The 16,400-nt window shown below is 36.2% G+C and overlaps 1 protein-coding gene across 2 annotated transcripts in view; it reads left to right on the top strand.

The window, feature by feature from the left end:
• The window catches only part of LOC121429452 (DNA polymerase alpha catalytic subunit-like), a 69,248-nt gene that overhangs the window by 14,413 nt on the left and 38,435 nt on the right, over nucleotides 1–16,400 (top strand). For both annotated transcript variants that reach the window (XM_041626466.1, XM_041626467.1), the window contains exons 10-17: nucleotides 3,627–3,814; nucleotides 5,119–5,231; nucleotides 5,550–5,663; nucleotides 6,221–6,295; nucleotides 6,700–6,838; nucleotides 8,615–8,769; nucleotides 14,010–14,094; nucleotides 16,326–16,387. In XM_041626466.1, the coding sequence (XP_041482400.1) occupies nucleotides 3,627–3,814; nucleotides 5,119–5,231; nucleotides 5,550–5,663; nucleotides 6,221–6,295; nucleotides 6,700–6,838; nucleotides 8,615–8,769; nucleotides 14,010–14,094; nucleotides 16,326–16,387 (931 nt within the window). The remainder of the gene's footprint in view (nucleotides 1–3,626; nucleotides 3,815–5,118; nucleotides 5,232–5,549; nucleotides 5,664–6,220; nucleotides 6,296–6,699; nucleotides 6,839–8,614; nucleotides 8,770–14,009; nucleotides 14,095–16,325; nucleotides 16,388–16,400) is intronic.

Raw genomic sequence — 16,400 nt, forward strand, 5'->3', positions numbered from 1 at the left:
AAACATTCGTACCATTGCACAAAAGACATACCATCCAAAATGTACCCTTGCACGGCTATAGGAGGTGACGTCACAATGCAATTTAATTCATTGCGCTCAGTAAAAATGAACAATGCGCGTATAAGCCTGCTGGCTAAATGCGCAATGCTGCCCAAGGTCGATGTGCGCTTGTGGGATTTTGGATTTTGCTTTTCGCTTTCAGTATTTTTGCTCCCTTTTCATAGATTATTATAGGAATTTTTTTTTATATTTTCGCTAAATTCCGAGGCGTTGTACAACACAAATAGCAAATATTCTTATTCGTGCAATGGTGCGAGATTTCGCATTCGGTGAAAGAAAGAAGCGCTCTATTCAACTCGGTTAACACTTCGTTGAATAGAGCATCTTTCTTTCACCTCATGCAAAATCTTGCACCATCGCACTCATGCCTATTCGCTATTTGTATACTGTTGCACGGCTTTAGGAGGTGAAGTCACAATACGATTTCATTCATTGCGCCCAGTAAAAATGAAGGTGCAAAACGCGTATAAGCCTGCTGGCTAATGCGCAATGTGCACTAGTGTGATATTGCTTTTCACTTTCAATTTCTTGTTCCCTTTTTATAGATTACTGCAGGGAAAAAGTCTTTTTTTCTTCATATTTTTGCTAAATTCCGAGGCGTTGTATAACACAAATAGCAAATATTCTTTCTAACACCTCATGCGAAATATCGCACTCATGCCTATTCGCTATTTGTATACCGACACATTGCCAGCCATGCGTCCGGTAATTACTTATGCATGACAAATTTACCAGATGCATTGCTAGCCATACATCGGTAATTACTTATGCATGATTGTAAAAAAATTCATTTTTGGCCAAAAAATTCCACCATTCTATAAAACAAATGATACACAGGTTTGTTCGTGCATCGGTAGGACTAGTGAGCATAACAGTTCCATAGTTACCTTATACTCACAAAACCTATCATTTGCAAACTATTGTAGTATCTCAGGGACTCAGTTTTATAATTATGAGGGGAGCAATAAATAGCTCTCCTAGATATTTAGGAGAGCGGTAGAGGAGCACTGCAAAAAGCTCTTCAACATACAAGGGGAGCTTTTTGTCCAATAAACAAAACAGATGGAGGAAATGTATGTACTATAAAGTTACAATCAACAACCAAAGGAAGTATTTGTAATCGTTTTACAATGTTTTGTAAATCTTAGATTGTGTGTTATCAAAACCTGTTTGAGCTAGGTTTTGACTTTGGCTTAAAGTTAAGTCACTAACAATTTTTTTTTTCAGGGGCTCCATTTTGAATTTTTTGTCAAATTTTGGGGGCTACTTTTTGCATTTCGGGGGCTCTTTTTAAATGCTACTTTTTTGTATTTTGAGGAATACCTGTTCACTTATTAATGAATTATTACTTTTTGTTCAATATTGTATGATTTTTAAAGTTATTTTTCATGCTTAGAATCTTGGATGTGGGTGTGTGTGGGTGGATGTGTGTGGGTGAGTGCGTGTGTGTGTGACTGTGAGTTGGACTTGGATATACCTGTTCACTTATTAATGAATTATTACTTTTTGTTCAATATTGTATGATTTTTAAAGTTATTTTTCATGCTTAGAATCTTGGATGTGGGTGTGTGTGGGTGGATGTGTGTGGGTGAGTGCGTGTGTGTGTGACTGTGAGTTGGACTTGGATATAAATGAATTCAATATCTAATTTCTACTCCATCTATTCCAGTACAATACCCTGTACTCAGCCATGTACATGTAATAAAGGCCCACATACCCTAACTTTTCCTGAAGTTCTTTGAAAACGCAGATCTCCATGAAAATTTCATTTCTCTATTGGGGAGTCTAAATTCGGTGAGAATGTATTCATTAAGAACTTAAATATACATGACAATGAAGAAATCATCAAACTTTATTGGCAGTTTTGAATAATATTCATGAAATGTAAACTCTGTCTGAAACAGAAAATCACCATCATTGAGGCCTTTACTGAGTGAATTGTCCCCCAGAGCTCTGGCAGAGACAGAGCTCTAACTGGCTAGCTAGTAAAAGCGCCAATGCGTGAGCCTGCCGCCAGCCTTGTAAAATAGATGGAGCTTTGTTTGATGATTTATTGTTTGATATAATACCTCATCCCCTAGAAAAAGAAAATAAATGATTTTTAGTTATAATTAATAAATAAGGTAACTTATTTTGGAAGTTAATAAGCCGTTTTGAAAAGCAAAGCCGAATGACAACTCACCAATGCTAGGTTACAAGTCTCAGGGATTTATTTCCTGTGTAATTCAAATTATTTAATCACAGAATCGTGATATCTGTAGGGGAAACATGTGCATTCGAAATTGCACATGGTGGTAGTCATAATGGACCCCTATACATGCAACTGTTTCCCGACCGTTGCATTGATTTTTTTCCGTACTTGGTACCATGTGTATGGAAATACGTGGTACAGAAAAAATAACGCAACGTCGGAATTTGAAACTGCGCTACTCGCTATTTTTAAGGATTATTCATGACTTTGAGTGTTGGATTTTGGATGATTTTTAAATGGTAAGCGGAGCTCGAGCATATTGAGTTGTTATTCACTCGGCAATAAGCATGATTTTGGGTGATTTCGAGGGCGACTTTAGGCATTTCCGCGCAGGTCAACGATCGTGAGGCGCGCTATTAATCGCGCTACCAAAAATGGATTAAGGCGCGCATGTAGCGCGCGATCGCTCTCGCGCGCCTTAAAATCGAAAACCTGGTATCTTTACTGGAATCCTTGATCATGATTGGCTGAGTAGCAATGTTACCATGGTAATTACCACTGGATTACAAAGATACTATAATAGTAAGTTTTACACAACGTGGCTCGTTGATGTTTACAAATTCAAATCTTTGTGAAGCAACCTCCAGAGGGGCGAGTTTCACAAAAGGACTTGTTGGATGGTTTATTCAAATTGTCCTTTTTTTATGGGACAGTTACCGTAGGAACTGTACTTGTTGGCCAATAAAAAGCAAGGAAAGATGGCAGAACCAACAACTTGTCAGACGTAAGGGCCCTGTCACGTCGTTCCATGCAAGCCATGCAGGTGAGCTGCGGGTGATTGCCCGTAATTCACCTGCAAAGTTTTGAGTATGTTCAAAACTTTTCGGCGTGTAAATCAGCATTGCGTGCGCTCCTGCGGGCAACTTTGGGCGAGATACTGTCAGTGAGAAGAGGTGGCTACTCAACCATTCCCATAGGAATTTATCTACAGTTTTGCCACACTCTACCCAGGTGTAATAATATGGAAACCAGGGGGGCATTTCATCAATATATTTGTCCGACAAGTTGTCAGATCTGACAACTTTTCCTTGATTATGATTGGTTGAGAAGCACTATTACTATGGCAACTGTTGTATAAAATGGGACTTGTCGGGTAAAACGTCCGACAACTCCTTTCATGAAGCGCTACCCTGGAAGGAATTCCTTGAATGCTTGAGTGCTTGATTAGGGTATTCGTGCTAAAGCCAAGGTAAAAGTATTTTGCACTTGGCAACATTGTATTAAAGCGGATCCAACAGGCAACAAGTTAAACAGGGCCCTGATGCATTATGGGATACATTCGTAGCAATTCTCTTTGCTCATTTTACAATTTCAGAATCAATCCCGAGGTGTGTTCCACCACTGGATGGGAGACCATTAAAGGAGAGGTGGAGGAGGAAGGATTCGTCAAGATGGACGTCAAAGTAGATTCTTCCTCGTTGCCCCTGACGACCAATGACGAAGGAGAGAAGGTATTGAGGATGTACTGGCTTGATGCTTACGAGGATCCCTACAAACAACCAGGTATTCTTACAATTCCGGGAATTTATCAATTATTGCAAATAATGAAGTCTGGACTTATGCATATCTGCACGTTTATAATCAAATAATAACATGCAATCATTACTAACTATACATCTGCAATGCCAAGACTGATATTCATAAATCCATATCAATTTATGAAACATTAAAGGACAAGTCCACCCCCCAAAAAAGTTAGTTTGAATAAAAAGAGAAAAATCCAATAAGCATAAAACTGAAAATTTCATCAAAATAGGATGTAAAATAGGAAAGTTATGACTTTAAAAAGTTTCACTTAATTTCACAAAACAGTTATATGCACATCTTGGTCAGTTTGCAAATGAGGAGACTGATGACATCATCCACTCACTATTTCTTTTGTATTCTATTATATTAAATGTGAAATATTCTAATTTTCTCCCCATTTTCAAGTGAAACAAAGATTAATTCCTCCCTGAACATGTGGAATTAGCATTGTTTAGTACTACATGTATATGGTTCAGTCAAGTTGGTACTCATTTTCAAATTTGTAAAAAATTGAATATTGTATAATTCAAACAATAAAAAACAAAAGAAATAGCGATGGACATCATCGACTGGCTGATTTGCATGTCACTGAGTTGTGCATATCACTGTTCTGTGAAAATAAAGGAAACTTTAAAATGCCATAATTTTCTTATTTTACATCTGATTTTGATGAAATTTTCAGTGCTATACTAGTTTAATTTTTCTTTATTTATTCAAATCATTATTTTTCTGGGGTGGACTTGACCTTTAATATTTTCTGAAGAGGGGCTTATTTTGTACTTTTTAAACAACTTTTTTGTCTTGCCTGAACTAAGTTAGGCAGAAACCAATAATCACTTTTCATGTTGGTTTGTTAGTCTTAATTGTCTGTTTGTCTTTTAGTCTGTAGGTCACTTACAAAAATGTTAAAGTTTTTATTCAGCTTGCTCTCATTTCTTTATTTCTGCATCAGTTATGTTTACACTTTGTACAAATGGTCCTTGGGTAATTCTACATGTGTGTTCATGAGGATGATAAGCTCAAAAGGTCATCTGGGGTCAAGAGATCATATTGCATATTTTATTTTATTGATCCCAAAATCAGGTGAGACATGTTTTTCACGAACCACCTTGTTTTGTATGGAATTCAGTTACTTGATAGATACCAATTTAAAAGACTCTCGAAACAATTTAGGGCAAGAATTGTGAGTTTAAACACAAGTCTTTCTTTGCCTGTATGTTATGTTTGGGGTTAATTAGGTCATTTTAATATTGAAACGATTTATTTTTCCTTCATTTCAGGAACGGTGTTTCTCTTTGGTAAAGTCTACATTGAGGATGCAAAGACCCATGTCAGTTGTTGTGTTTCTGTTAAAAACATAGAAAGGAAGGTCTTTCTGTTACCAAGGGAAAAGGTTTGTGATAGCACTCAAGCTTTAGTAGACATTTCAGAAATGTTTTCCTGAGGTGGTTTTAAAGTGAAATCAGATTGGTATAATACCATACAATACAAGTGTTTTTAACACATAGAGGAAAAGTTTCAGGGAAATTAAAAATAAAGCCCCTGAAATACTACTAGTATTTATTTGCCTTAATAAAATTGGTATCTGAATTTTTTTTATTTGTATTTGTTATTTTTAAAACCTCTAATGTTACAGATTTATTTTAAATGGACCATATTATCACTATTATTATTATTAATCCTGATTTATTTTTGTTTCTACGCTCTGTAGAAGAGGAACCTGAAGAAGGGCGTCGATACAGACAAGGATGTCACCATGATGGACGTCTATCAAGAGTTTGACGCCATGACAACCAAATACAAGATCATGAAATTCAGGTCAAAGGTCGGTGATTTGTAAACGTCAACCTCATGACGAGATGTTGATCAACTATGAAAGATTTTTCTTCCATGCATGTGTATCTCATTCAAACTTTCCTATGTCTGACTTACCGTTTATACCTTCTTTCTTGAGATATTTGCATTTTAAAATTGAATTGATACCTTGAGCAAATTTTGATCCCATTAACCTTGTATCCCTACTTAGTAGAAGTTTTCCTTCAATTTTTTTATTTATTTTTTTATTTTCAGAAATGCTTGATTGTTTGTTGGACAGTGGTAGTTTTGGAATGACAGAGTGTTGAAAGGTTTACCCTGAAACCTAACTATGTATGTGCATGGGCATTGTTCACTTTGCTATTAAAGAAAGCAAGTTATATTCCCCAAATAATCTATGATTAAAGAAGGAAAATTCTACAAGAAATTCAACTGTGAGAAGTGGAGGTGCGGTATGGTTGCCAACTTTTATGTTTTCTTAGCAGTCAAGCAAAAATCAACACCAAATGTGTGATATACTTATAAAAATGTTTAGTAATACAAGACGTCTTTTCTCTTGACCTGCAGAAAGTCACCAAGCAGTACTGCTTTGAGAAGTCCGAAGTTCCGGCAGAATCAGAATACTTGGAGATAAGATACGGGGTAATTATTCTTTGGCTTTCACTTTCGAGATAGTCGCATATATCCTTCCTGATGAAGTTTCGGGCATTTCATACAGTGTTTTTTTTTTAGGCAGACTGCCAACACTGATAATTTGACAAATTATGTCACATACATGTATAGTACACGAGTTAAAAAGTATTGATCCACAGTCAGCAAATTGCTTTACAAATAATGTAAATAATCATCATTAAAAGTTAGAACTTAATTTCCTGATATTATTTACATAAAAATATTTTTTTACAAGATCTCTTTTTCTGTACATTATGATGAGTACACTGGAAGTTAAATCCAGAGCAGTCACTTCTTGATTCATGAACTATATTTTTTTTTGATAACCTAAGTCCATTTATTCTGAATGCTCTGATCTGATTGGTTGTTTATAGGCTGATATCCCTCAACTACCCACTGATTTACATGGAGAAACCTTCAGTCATATCTTTGGAGCAAACACATCCTGTCTGGAGCTACTTCTTTTGGATCGGAAGCTCAAGGGACCCAGTTGGATTGACATCAAGTTCCCTCGTAAGTTGCCATGGAAACTTGTTATATTCCTAGGGAATTTTGAAAATTATTCGCCTGCAGAACAAAGCTGGACAATACTACAATGTACTTGTGTAATTGTACTACTTGCGGCATAAATAAATAGGTTTGAAATAGTTATGGATGATGAGTGAAACTAAAACAACAATCTAATCTAAACAATTCTGTGTGCTCGGCATTTAGTCAATGCAGTATCAGGATATTATGGTTCCTCAAGAAATTTATGACTGTGAGACCTTGTCATAAATTTTATCCTATATTTTGCTTGTATTGTGATTATGCATGTTTATGAAACTACATCTAAAGAGAAGAGACACAAGTTGTGACATCCACCGGAATACAGATTCTGTCATATCTCTGAAATATTGAGAAAAAACAGTGTTGAGAATATCGTTCTGGATCTTCCAATTCTGCGTACTATTCAGACCTGCCAACCAGTATGTTTTTGGAGTATTTAGTACGTTTTTTAAACCAAAATACGGCAGTTCGTTTTTTCTTTATAAAATACAATATGAAATACGTTTTAGTATGAAAAAAATAGAAATCATAATTGAAAAAATCATCTCTGTATGTCTCTATTTCATAGGACTTGCACAAATATGGTTTCTATATCAATGTAATTTCAGGTAACTTTTTTTTCAATCATTTTATTTAAAACGAGGGTGAGATATACACATGTTTAAATGTTTTTTTTTCCATCTGCAAGAGCAGTGTGCATTTTAGCTTGCATGCAGCTTGAGCATCGCGATGAGCAAGTGCGCCACGCATTTCATTATGAAATACAGTGCGTCCCAGAATAAACGAAACCGAGATTTAGCGATCACTTATCATAACTTAATCATAAATAGAATAGACAAAAAACCTACCAATTCAAAGCTTAGAGTCTCCTCTTTTATCTGATATTACTTAGGTTATTTCTTATTGACGCATGAGTGAGCAAAAACAATTTGAAGAAAGGATACCAAACACTCATTTGGCGGGGGTATCTGGGTTTCAAAGAGAAAACCACGTTTCCGAAAAGTTCAATATCTGCTCTTTAATTTGGTACCTCAATTACAGAAAATGGTCAAGAAATAAAAAAGTTCTGGTCATTTGAAATAAGGCTTGTATTTCCATAATTTCATGAGATAAACAAGTTTTCACTGGTTTCCTACAGAAGCTTTCGCATGGTGAACAAAAGATTTAATGCATGGCTGATCGTCAACAAAACGGAGTGTCAAGTGAGTTTGAAAGACAGCCTGGAGAACCTCTTCATTTTATGAAATTATTGAAATTCAAGCCTTATTTGAAATGACCAGAACTTTGTTATTTCTTGACCATTTTTTGAAATTTAGGTATCAAATTAAAGAGGAGATATTGAACTTTTCAAAAATTTGGTTTTCTTTTTGAAACCCAGATACTCCCGCCAAATGAGTTTTAGATATCCTTCCTTCAAATTGTATTTGCTCACTCATGCGTGAATGAAAAATGATCTAAGTAATATCAGATGAAAGAGGATATTCTAAGCTTTACATTGGTAGGTCATTTGTCTATTTTATTTATGATTAAGTAATGATAAATGATCGCTAAATCTCGGTTTCGTTTTTTCTGGGACACACTTTACATTTTTTTTGGGGGGAGAAAAATACACTTTTTTACATCACATAATACAATTTTTCATTCCCAGAGGTTGGGAGGTCTGAATATTGATGAATAGGTACAGGCAGATGTTACAAAGATACAAATCATGAAAGTTTTATTCAATTTGGCATTTAACAGAGCTACCAACACAGCCCATCAGCTGGTGTAAAGTTGAGACTTTCATCACCAAACCAGACTTCATCACAGTTGTCAAGGATCTAACCCCACCCCCTCTGGTCGTTATGACGATCAACCTCCGCACAGTGCTCAATCAGAAGACACATCGCAATGAGGTAATACTGGTTTCCAAATTATTACAGCGTATGATTTTTTAACTTTTGTATGAACACATTAATTTCATAAATGCGAAGGTATCATTACTGAGAGCTGGCGCCAAACATCCTTCAATTAAATTTTTCACAAAGAATAAACTGCTGATAAAAAGATTTATAAAATATACAAATATACCAGTCTTTGAGTAAGTATAGCAGGAATTATTTGTCTTAGGTTGGACTTGCATTACTATTTTCCGAGAGGGGCAAATCCCACAAGGGAAAAATAGTAATTTTGCCAGTAAAACCGAGGATGAATTATTCCCTCTATGCTTTCGAAATAAAGGACGGGTACATTGGTTTTATATACTACATTTAATAACATTTCATTACATTTAATAAGTTAGAACAGATTTTTGTGATATAGTTCTTGTACATTTAGTCTGTCCATTTTTAATCTGAACCAAAATAACTTGCTGCGCTGAGTGACATACGTTTCCTGAAGCCACTCGCTCAGTGGAACTTTTTGCCTGCACCGTCCCTACATGGTAGAGTCACCTTGCTGACCGGTGCGGCCGAGAGATTGCATGATCTGTGTCAATAATCTGTGATGTTGATGATGCACTATTCCATTATTGAGGTCACGGAATAGTAAATTTTCTTTGGTTAGCATTTCATTTTCATCATCATCACAAAATAGAATGTTTGGTCACATGATGCTATTTAAACCAATCAGGATTTAATTTATGTAGGATATAATCGATGATATTTCATTATGATTTACAAACTACCGTAAGTAACGGTGTATTAACCGCACCTTTTTCTCGGCGGGATAAAAGCAAAAGTCGGGGGTGCGGTTTATACACGGTGACGGGTCTGAGCCAGCCCGCCGTAACCCCTCCCGTACATGTACGATGTCTGCCAGCTCACAACACATCGAGTGGCCGGGCGTAGCCGCCCAGGCAATGTCGTTTATAGGGGTATGAGCCGCGGGTAATGGGAAGCGATTATTAAGATCTTAATTAAATGTTGTTCATAACGCACCCACCTTCATGACACTAATTTTGACTTAATTCTCGATTCAAACAGTCAGTCCGCAGCCCGTCCGAAAGTGCTCTATTTTATTCAGCGGTATGCATAGCCGTCCGTGGTTATGCATACGTAATGAGCTGTGAAGACGAACTTTCCGATCGGTGTTTTTTGCTCTTAGAATCGTTTATTCCTCACAAAATTGGTCTTATTTTATAGATAAGGCTTTGAAATATCTGATCATTTGAATAAAATGCACATTTGACGTATTTTGAAGACCGATATTTAGCTTAGAAAAAAGGATTTTTTTCAAGAAATATGTGTGAATAAGCGGAGCGTATTTTTGCATAGAAATCACACTTGCGTCAAATTGATATTATAATCAATGTAAAGCGTAGACATTCTTCTTTACGACTAAAAAAAAATCATGAAATTTCATGATGTAGCAAAGTCAGGAACCACAAAAAACCACGGCAATGTCCATCGCAAAATGATTGGAATTGCAGTACAATTGCCGACGCGTTCTGATTGGTCAACAGCGGCGCACAGACTTACAACATTTTATATAGCATTAAAAACCCGGAAGTGGTACGAAAGCGGTCTGTGGCGACTTGCGTAGGCACTATGTTTGACGAGTGCAGGGACCCTGGTTCGAATCCAATTGACGAATGTTTTTTTTTTTCGTGGGGGGAGGGGGAATATATTTTGGCTTTTTCTTTAAATCATATTCCTCCCCGTTCCTACCCAGCTTTATTCTCTTTTTTTTTACTTTCATGTGAATTTCTATTTAGGGCTGCATTATTAAATCATGGAGCTATGAATAAATCTACTTAATCACTTCTGATTTTCAGGTTCTTGATTACACTTATTTGGGCAGAGGTGGGAAGGGAAGTGAGTTAAAGGTCAAGTGCACATCAACAAAAAATTCTTTGAATAGAGAAATTTCCCTTTTTTAACACATAACAGTTATATACACAAAACAATGGTATGCAAATAGAGTTGATTATGTCATTCACATCACATTACTTTCTAAATTTTGGTTGCATTTTATTATATCAATTTTAGCAAATTTTGTTATAAAAACTCTTCTGAGTCACAATAGATTACATTCATGGAAACTACAAATGTTAATGGAGGAATTAAAATCTCTCAAAATTTGTCAAAGAAAATGAGAAAATCAAAATAAAACATACATGTCATGAACAGGTATCAAACAAAAAAATACACAAGAAATTAGAGTGTGTGTGACATAATCAGTTCTGTAATTTGCACCTTGACCAAGATGAGCATATAATTGTTTAATGAAATTAGGCAAATTTCTAAATGTCAAAATTATGATTTTTTAAATTTTGAATCATAATGTTTATTAAATTTTCTGCAATACTTTATCTTTCTTTAAATTCAAATTACTTTTTTGTTGGGGTGGACCTCTCCTTTACATGGAATGTAGGGAATGCACATTAATATTTATCCACGAACAAAATTGTCTTAAAGTGTGCAAATCAGTAATTGGACGCATGTTCACTTTCCTTTCATCCAGGCCACTCCCTCACATCCACCAGGTTTACAGTCTTACAACAAAAATGATGAATTAATCATAATAACATCACACCATAGCTCCATGATCACACAACATTCACACAGTGCTTCGCAACAAATATTTCCCTTCTGTTCACTTCACACATGCAATAATTACTGTGGAAAACAAAAACAAAGCGTAACCACATTCGAATACCGTTTAAAAGGACAAATATATTATAACTTTTGAAAAAAAATTGTGAACATACATAAACACTTAACCTTCAGCACATTGGATAACATTAACAGAGTTGCTTGAGAACAAAATATAATTATGGGGCATTGCAAGAAACTTATGTTCAATTGCAAATCAACTACATGTTTGTGTTTAAGCAAAGGACTTACCCTTGATTTTGGAATGTGTGAATGAGTAGAAAGTTTCTTGCAATGCACCATTAGTAACATTAAAACTGTTCTTTGGTTTTAAATTGTGTATTCTTATTTTTGTCAAGCTGTATTCCTGTCAAAGTCAGTATTCTTAGTCCTCTCCAAAACTGTGCTCGAATTTTCTTGTTTCCAATATCGATAAAGATCAATTTTCTGTTGTATCATTATCACTTCAAAATTTGCAAACGAAAAATGGCTTTGTCCAAATCAGTCCGACCAGTACATGATGGATCATCTCCCAGAATGAAGTAGCGAGCAGGGACCAGAGCTGAGTCAGCAAGTGTGCAGATCTGAGTGTAGAAGAGACAAAAAAAAGAGATAAATAGTCTAAATTACTAAATAATCATTCAAAGTACATGTATGATACATGTAAGAGAGACTATTTACACGTAGTACTGTACTGTCTGCGCTGCGACAGCCACATTTTTTTTATTTGAACAAAATGGTTTATAAATACTACTGAGTACGGTTGTACCAAACTTTTTAGTTGACTTTAAATTGTTTATTTTCTATAGAGTAGACTGTCTAAAATAATCATCATTTCATTCTTAACCGCAGCCTGTGGCAAAAATCATCATGGGACTCAACTTCGACTAGGCCTAATTAAGAAAAAGGTTAACTTTTTTTGTCATAGGCCTAAATCAAGAAATATCTCAATCTATAAAAACTTGATGGAATTCGGAAACCTGATAATCATTAAATAAATTTTAGAAGACATCTACTTATTGAGCTTCGTTTACATGGTTTATATTAAGTCTTAATTACAAATAAAAACAGGTCCACCGTCCACAGTCACATAAATAATGCGAGCCATCTGTCATCATTACAGAAGTTTCAACGTATGGGACCAAAGACGAAATCCTACCAACCCGCGACGAACGCAATTTTAGCATTATTTCGCGCCATCGTAGAGTGAACGCGAAGGTTACTTCCGGGTAAAACGTAAATTTCTTGATTTTTAGGGTATCATTTTCTCTAAAATAAAAATATAAGGTGAGTTTGCGTCAAATTGGTTCTGACATATTTTGAACAGTGACTTTTCTTCTTTATAAAAAACCCCGATCGAAACAATTTGGTTATGTAGCAAAGTCAGGAACCAAAAGTGAAATTCCGACTACAAAATCGTAGTTAAAATATTACTAAAATAAGCGTCAATTAAACAGGTAAAAATGGTAGGTTGAAAATGTCGAAATATGAAAAATTATATATCAAAATGTAGATGAAGGCCTTGAGAATAACTTACCACAATTCGTTTCGACGTAAACTGAAGTTAGCGACCAGTACAGAGCTATAACTTCAGCCCCTCCAAATCACTGGGAAAATCAAGCCAAATTGATCGCACGTTTTCCTTCGGAGACCGCTAGAGGGCCGCTGAATAAATCTTCGTGAATATGCTCATTATCGCGCGAGCTGCGGTCTGACTGCAAAGTAGTGAATTTCCCTGGCTAATTTAAAAGAGACGCCAAGCATACTCGGTAATATTTTGTCACTGCTGAGCGAGAGTGGAGTGAGCTGAGAGATTGCGTTGTAATGTGGTTATAGTGCGACTTAAGCTGGCGCTATTCAAAGTCCCGTTTCACGCCAGCTTGTTTTTTTCCTTCCTGTTTGCTTTTCATAAGATACCATGTAAACCACGCACGAGAGAGAAGGCACGAAGCCGTAAAAAACAACTGGAAAAAATGTCAATTTCTTTGTTTCTTGAACCTTCCTGTAATCCCGTATCCAAAATTCATGCTAAGACATCAAATTTCTGAAAGTGATCGTGACGGCAAGACTTGTGAATGTCTCTTCCTCCTACGCTGGAAAAGACACAGATCATAATTTGATAAGATGTACTGGCATGACTGGTACTGTATCGTAGTTTGCAATGTAATGGCAGTGCTCTGTGTGTGTGTGTACACTGTGACTGTGAGGTGAGTGAGTGTGTAAGTTGCCAATATTGTCGGGACCGTTCTTTCTTTCTAACATTTGTAGATAAATTGATCAAGAACAGCAGATTACTGCTTACCTGTAATCTCTTTGGATACTTTGAAATCTTAAAACTTAGATTTTGTTTCTTCATACCTCAAATATGCATGTTAATGTGAGAATTTTTTTTTTTTTTTTTTTAGTCCAAAGTTGGGGGTGCGGTTAATACACGGGTGCGGTTAATACACCGTTACTTACGGTATTCATTTGTTACATAATACCTGTGTATCTGATGCATGAGCATGCAAAAATAGAATGAACTAAACAAATATGTATTTTAAATTTTTTTTCACCTTTAGATTGTTGCCGTGACAGCCCTCGTTCACCATAGGTTCCCGTTAGATAAGGCACCACCCAAACCACCTTTCCAGCAGCACTTCTGTGGTAAGAAACATTCATAATTAACCCTACAGCATTTCAATCATGTGGGACTGATGACAAAATAAAGTGGATATCCCATGAGAAAAATATGCTGAAAAAATATCCTGCTTTCTATGATATCCTGAGGATCATATGAGAATTATAGCCCAGATATTAGGCTATGTGACATCTAGACCAAAAAGCAATTGGACCATATTAATTGCAGACCAGCTGGAGTGATGATAATATTAGTTACATTTTGAAAGCGCTTAATACATGTTTCTATGCGCTTTACATTGTAATTTTTATTACCCCGGTCATTGGATCATTGCATGCCCGCACGCAGTGTATGCACCTTCTCCACTCCCTGGGGAGCATTCCAACAAGAGTTCCAAGACTCAATTGCTAGGTATACTACATAGGCTTTCACATCCTACCGGGTACCCATTTAACACCGGGGGCCGTTCCATAAAGCTGTTTGTAAATTGAGAGCGACTTTAAAGAACGGCAGGTGATCTTTTCTTACGCGCTTAACCATTGTCAGTGAACAGTTTGGTGCATACAACTTACCACAAGAAAGGATTACCAGTCATTTTTAAAGTCGCTCTTAATTTACGAACAGCATTATGAAACACCCACCTGGGTGGAGAGTGGCAAAGTGTGGATTGGAGCCTTGCCAAAGGACGCAAGACCATGGTGGGATTCGAACACATGACCCTCTGATTACAAGGCGAGAGTCAGGACCTGTAATCCATGACTCTTCCACGACATGTTGTAGTAGAAGTAGTAGTGTCAGCTTTTCTCTGTAAATCTTTGCATTTTGGTGAGGTCTTCATAGTTTATGATATGAATTTGTAAATCATGAAAATCCTTAAATGCTATGAAATGTCTAAAGTTGTGTCTATGGAGATGGGGGGGATGGGAATGATCAGCCCCAATTGTTCTCTTGTGTCTTTTTGTATTGATGTTCAATGGCGGTCCCATGGATAATTTGATTAATGAAATAATTTATTATTTTAATAATTTATAATTTGATAAATTTATCAATTATGCAGCTGTCTATCAAAGTACATTTTTGTCTCACCTGCGAAGCAAAGTGAGACTATAGGCGCCGCTTTTCCGACGGCGACGGCGGCGGCGGCGTCAACATCAAATCTTAACCTGAGGTTAAGTTTTTGAAATGATGTCATAACTTAGAAAGTATATGGACCTAGTTAATAAAACTTGGCCATAAGGTTAATCAAGTATTACTGAACATCCTATTAGAGTTTCATGTCACATGACCAAGGTCAAAGGTCATTTAGGGTCAATGAACTTAGACCATGTTGGAGGAATCAACATTGAAATCTTAACCTGAGGTTAAGTTTTTGAAATGTCATCATAACTTAGAAAATATATGGACCTAGTTCATGAAACTTGGACATAAGGTTAATCAAGTATCACTGAACATCCTGCATGAGTTTCACGTCACATGACCAAGGTCAAAGGTCATTTAGGGTCAATGAACTTTGGCCGAATTGGGGATAACTGTTGAATTCCCATCATAACTTTGAAAGTTTATGGATCTGATTCATGAAACTTGGACATATTAGTAATCAAGCATCACTGAACATTTTGTGCAAGTTTCAGGTCTCATGATTAAGGTCAAAGGTCATTTAGGGTCAATGAACTTTGGCCGAATCGGGGGTATCTGTTGAATTACCATCATAACTTTGAAAGTTTATTGGTCTAGTTCATTGAACTTGGACATTAGAGTAATCAAGTATCACTGAACATCCTGTGCTCATTTCAGGTCACATGACCAAGGTCAAAGGTCAATGAACTTTGGCCGAATTTGGTGTATCTGTTGAATTACCATCATAACTTTGAATGTTTATGGATCTGATTCATGAAACTTGTACATAAGAGTAATCAAGTATCACTGAACATCCTGTGCGAGTTTCAGGTCACATGATCAAGGTCAAAGGTCATGTAAGGTCAATGAACTTTGGCCATGTTGGGGTTTTTTGTTGAATAACCATCATATCTCTGTAAGTTTATTGGTCTAGTTCATAAAAAGTGGTCTAGTTCATTAAACTTGGACATAAGAGTAACCATGTATCACTGAACATCTTGTGCGAGTTAGAGTAGTATTCATAGTCAGCACTGCTGCTATATTGAACCGCGTGATGCAGGTGAGACGGCCAGAGGCATTCCACTTGTTATTTTTACCTTATTATACCATTTTTATATTAATTTATTTTCATTTCATACAGCCTTGAGCAAGCCTGTCGATTGCATCTTCCCTTATGACTTCAAAGATGCTATAAGAAAAAAGGTAAAGTCTGGAT

The sequence above is a fragment of the Lytechinus variegatus genome, chromosome 16 (assembly GCF_018143015.1).
Source record: "Lytechinus variegatus isolate NC3 chromosome 16, Lvar_3.0, whole genome shotgun sequence".
NCBI classification, from domain to species: Eukaryota; Metazoa; Echinodermata; class Echinoidea; order Temnopleuroida; family Toxopneustidae; genus Lytechinus; species Lytechinus variegatus.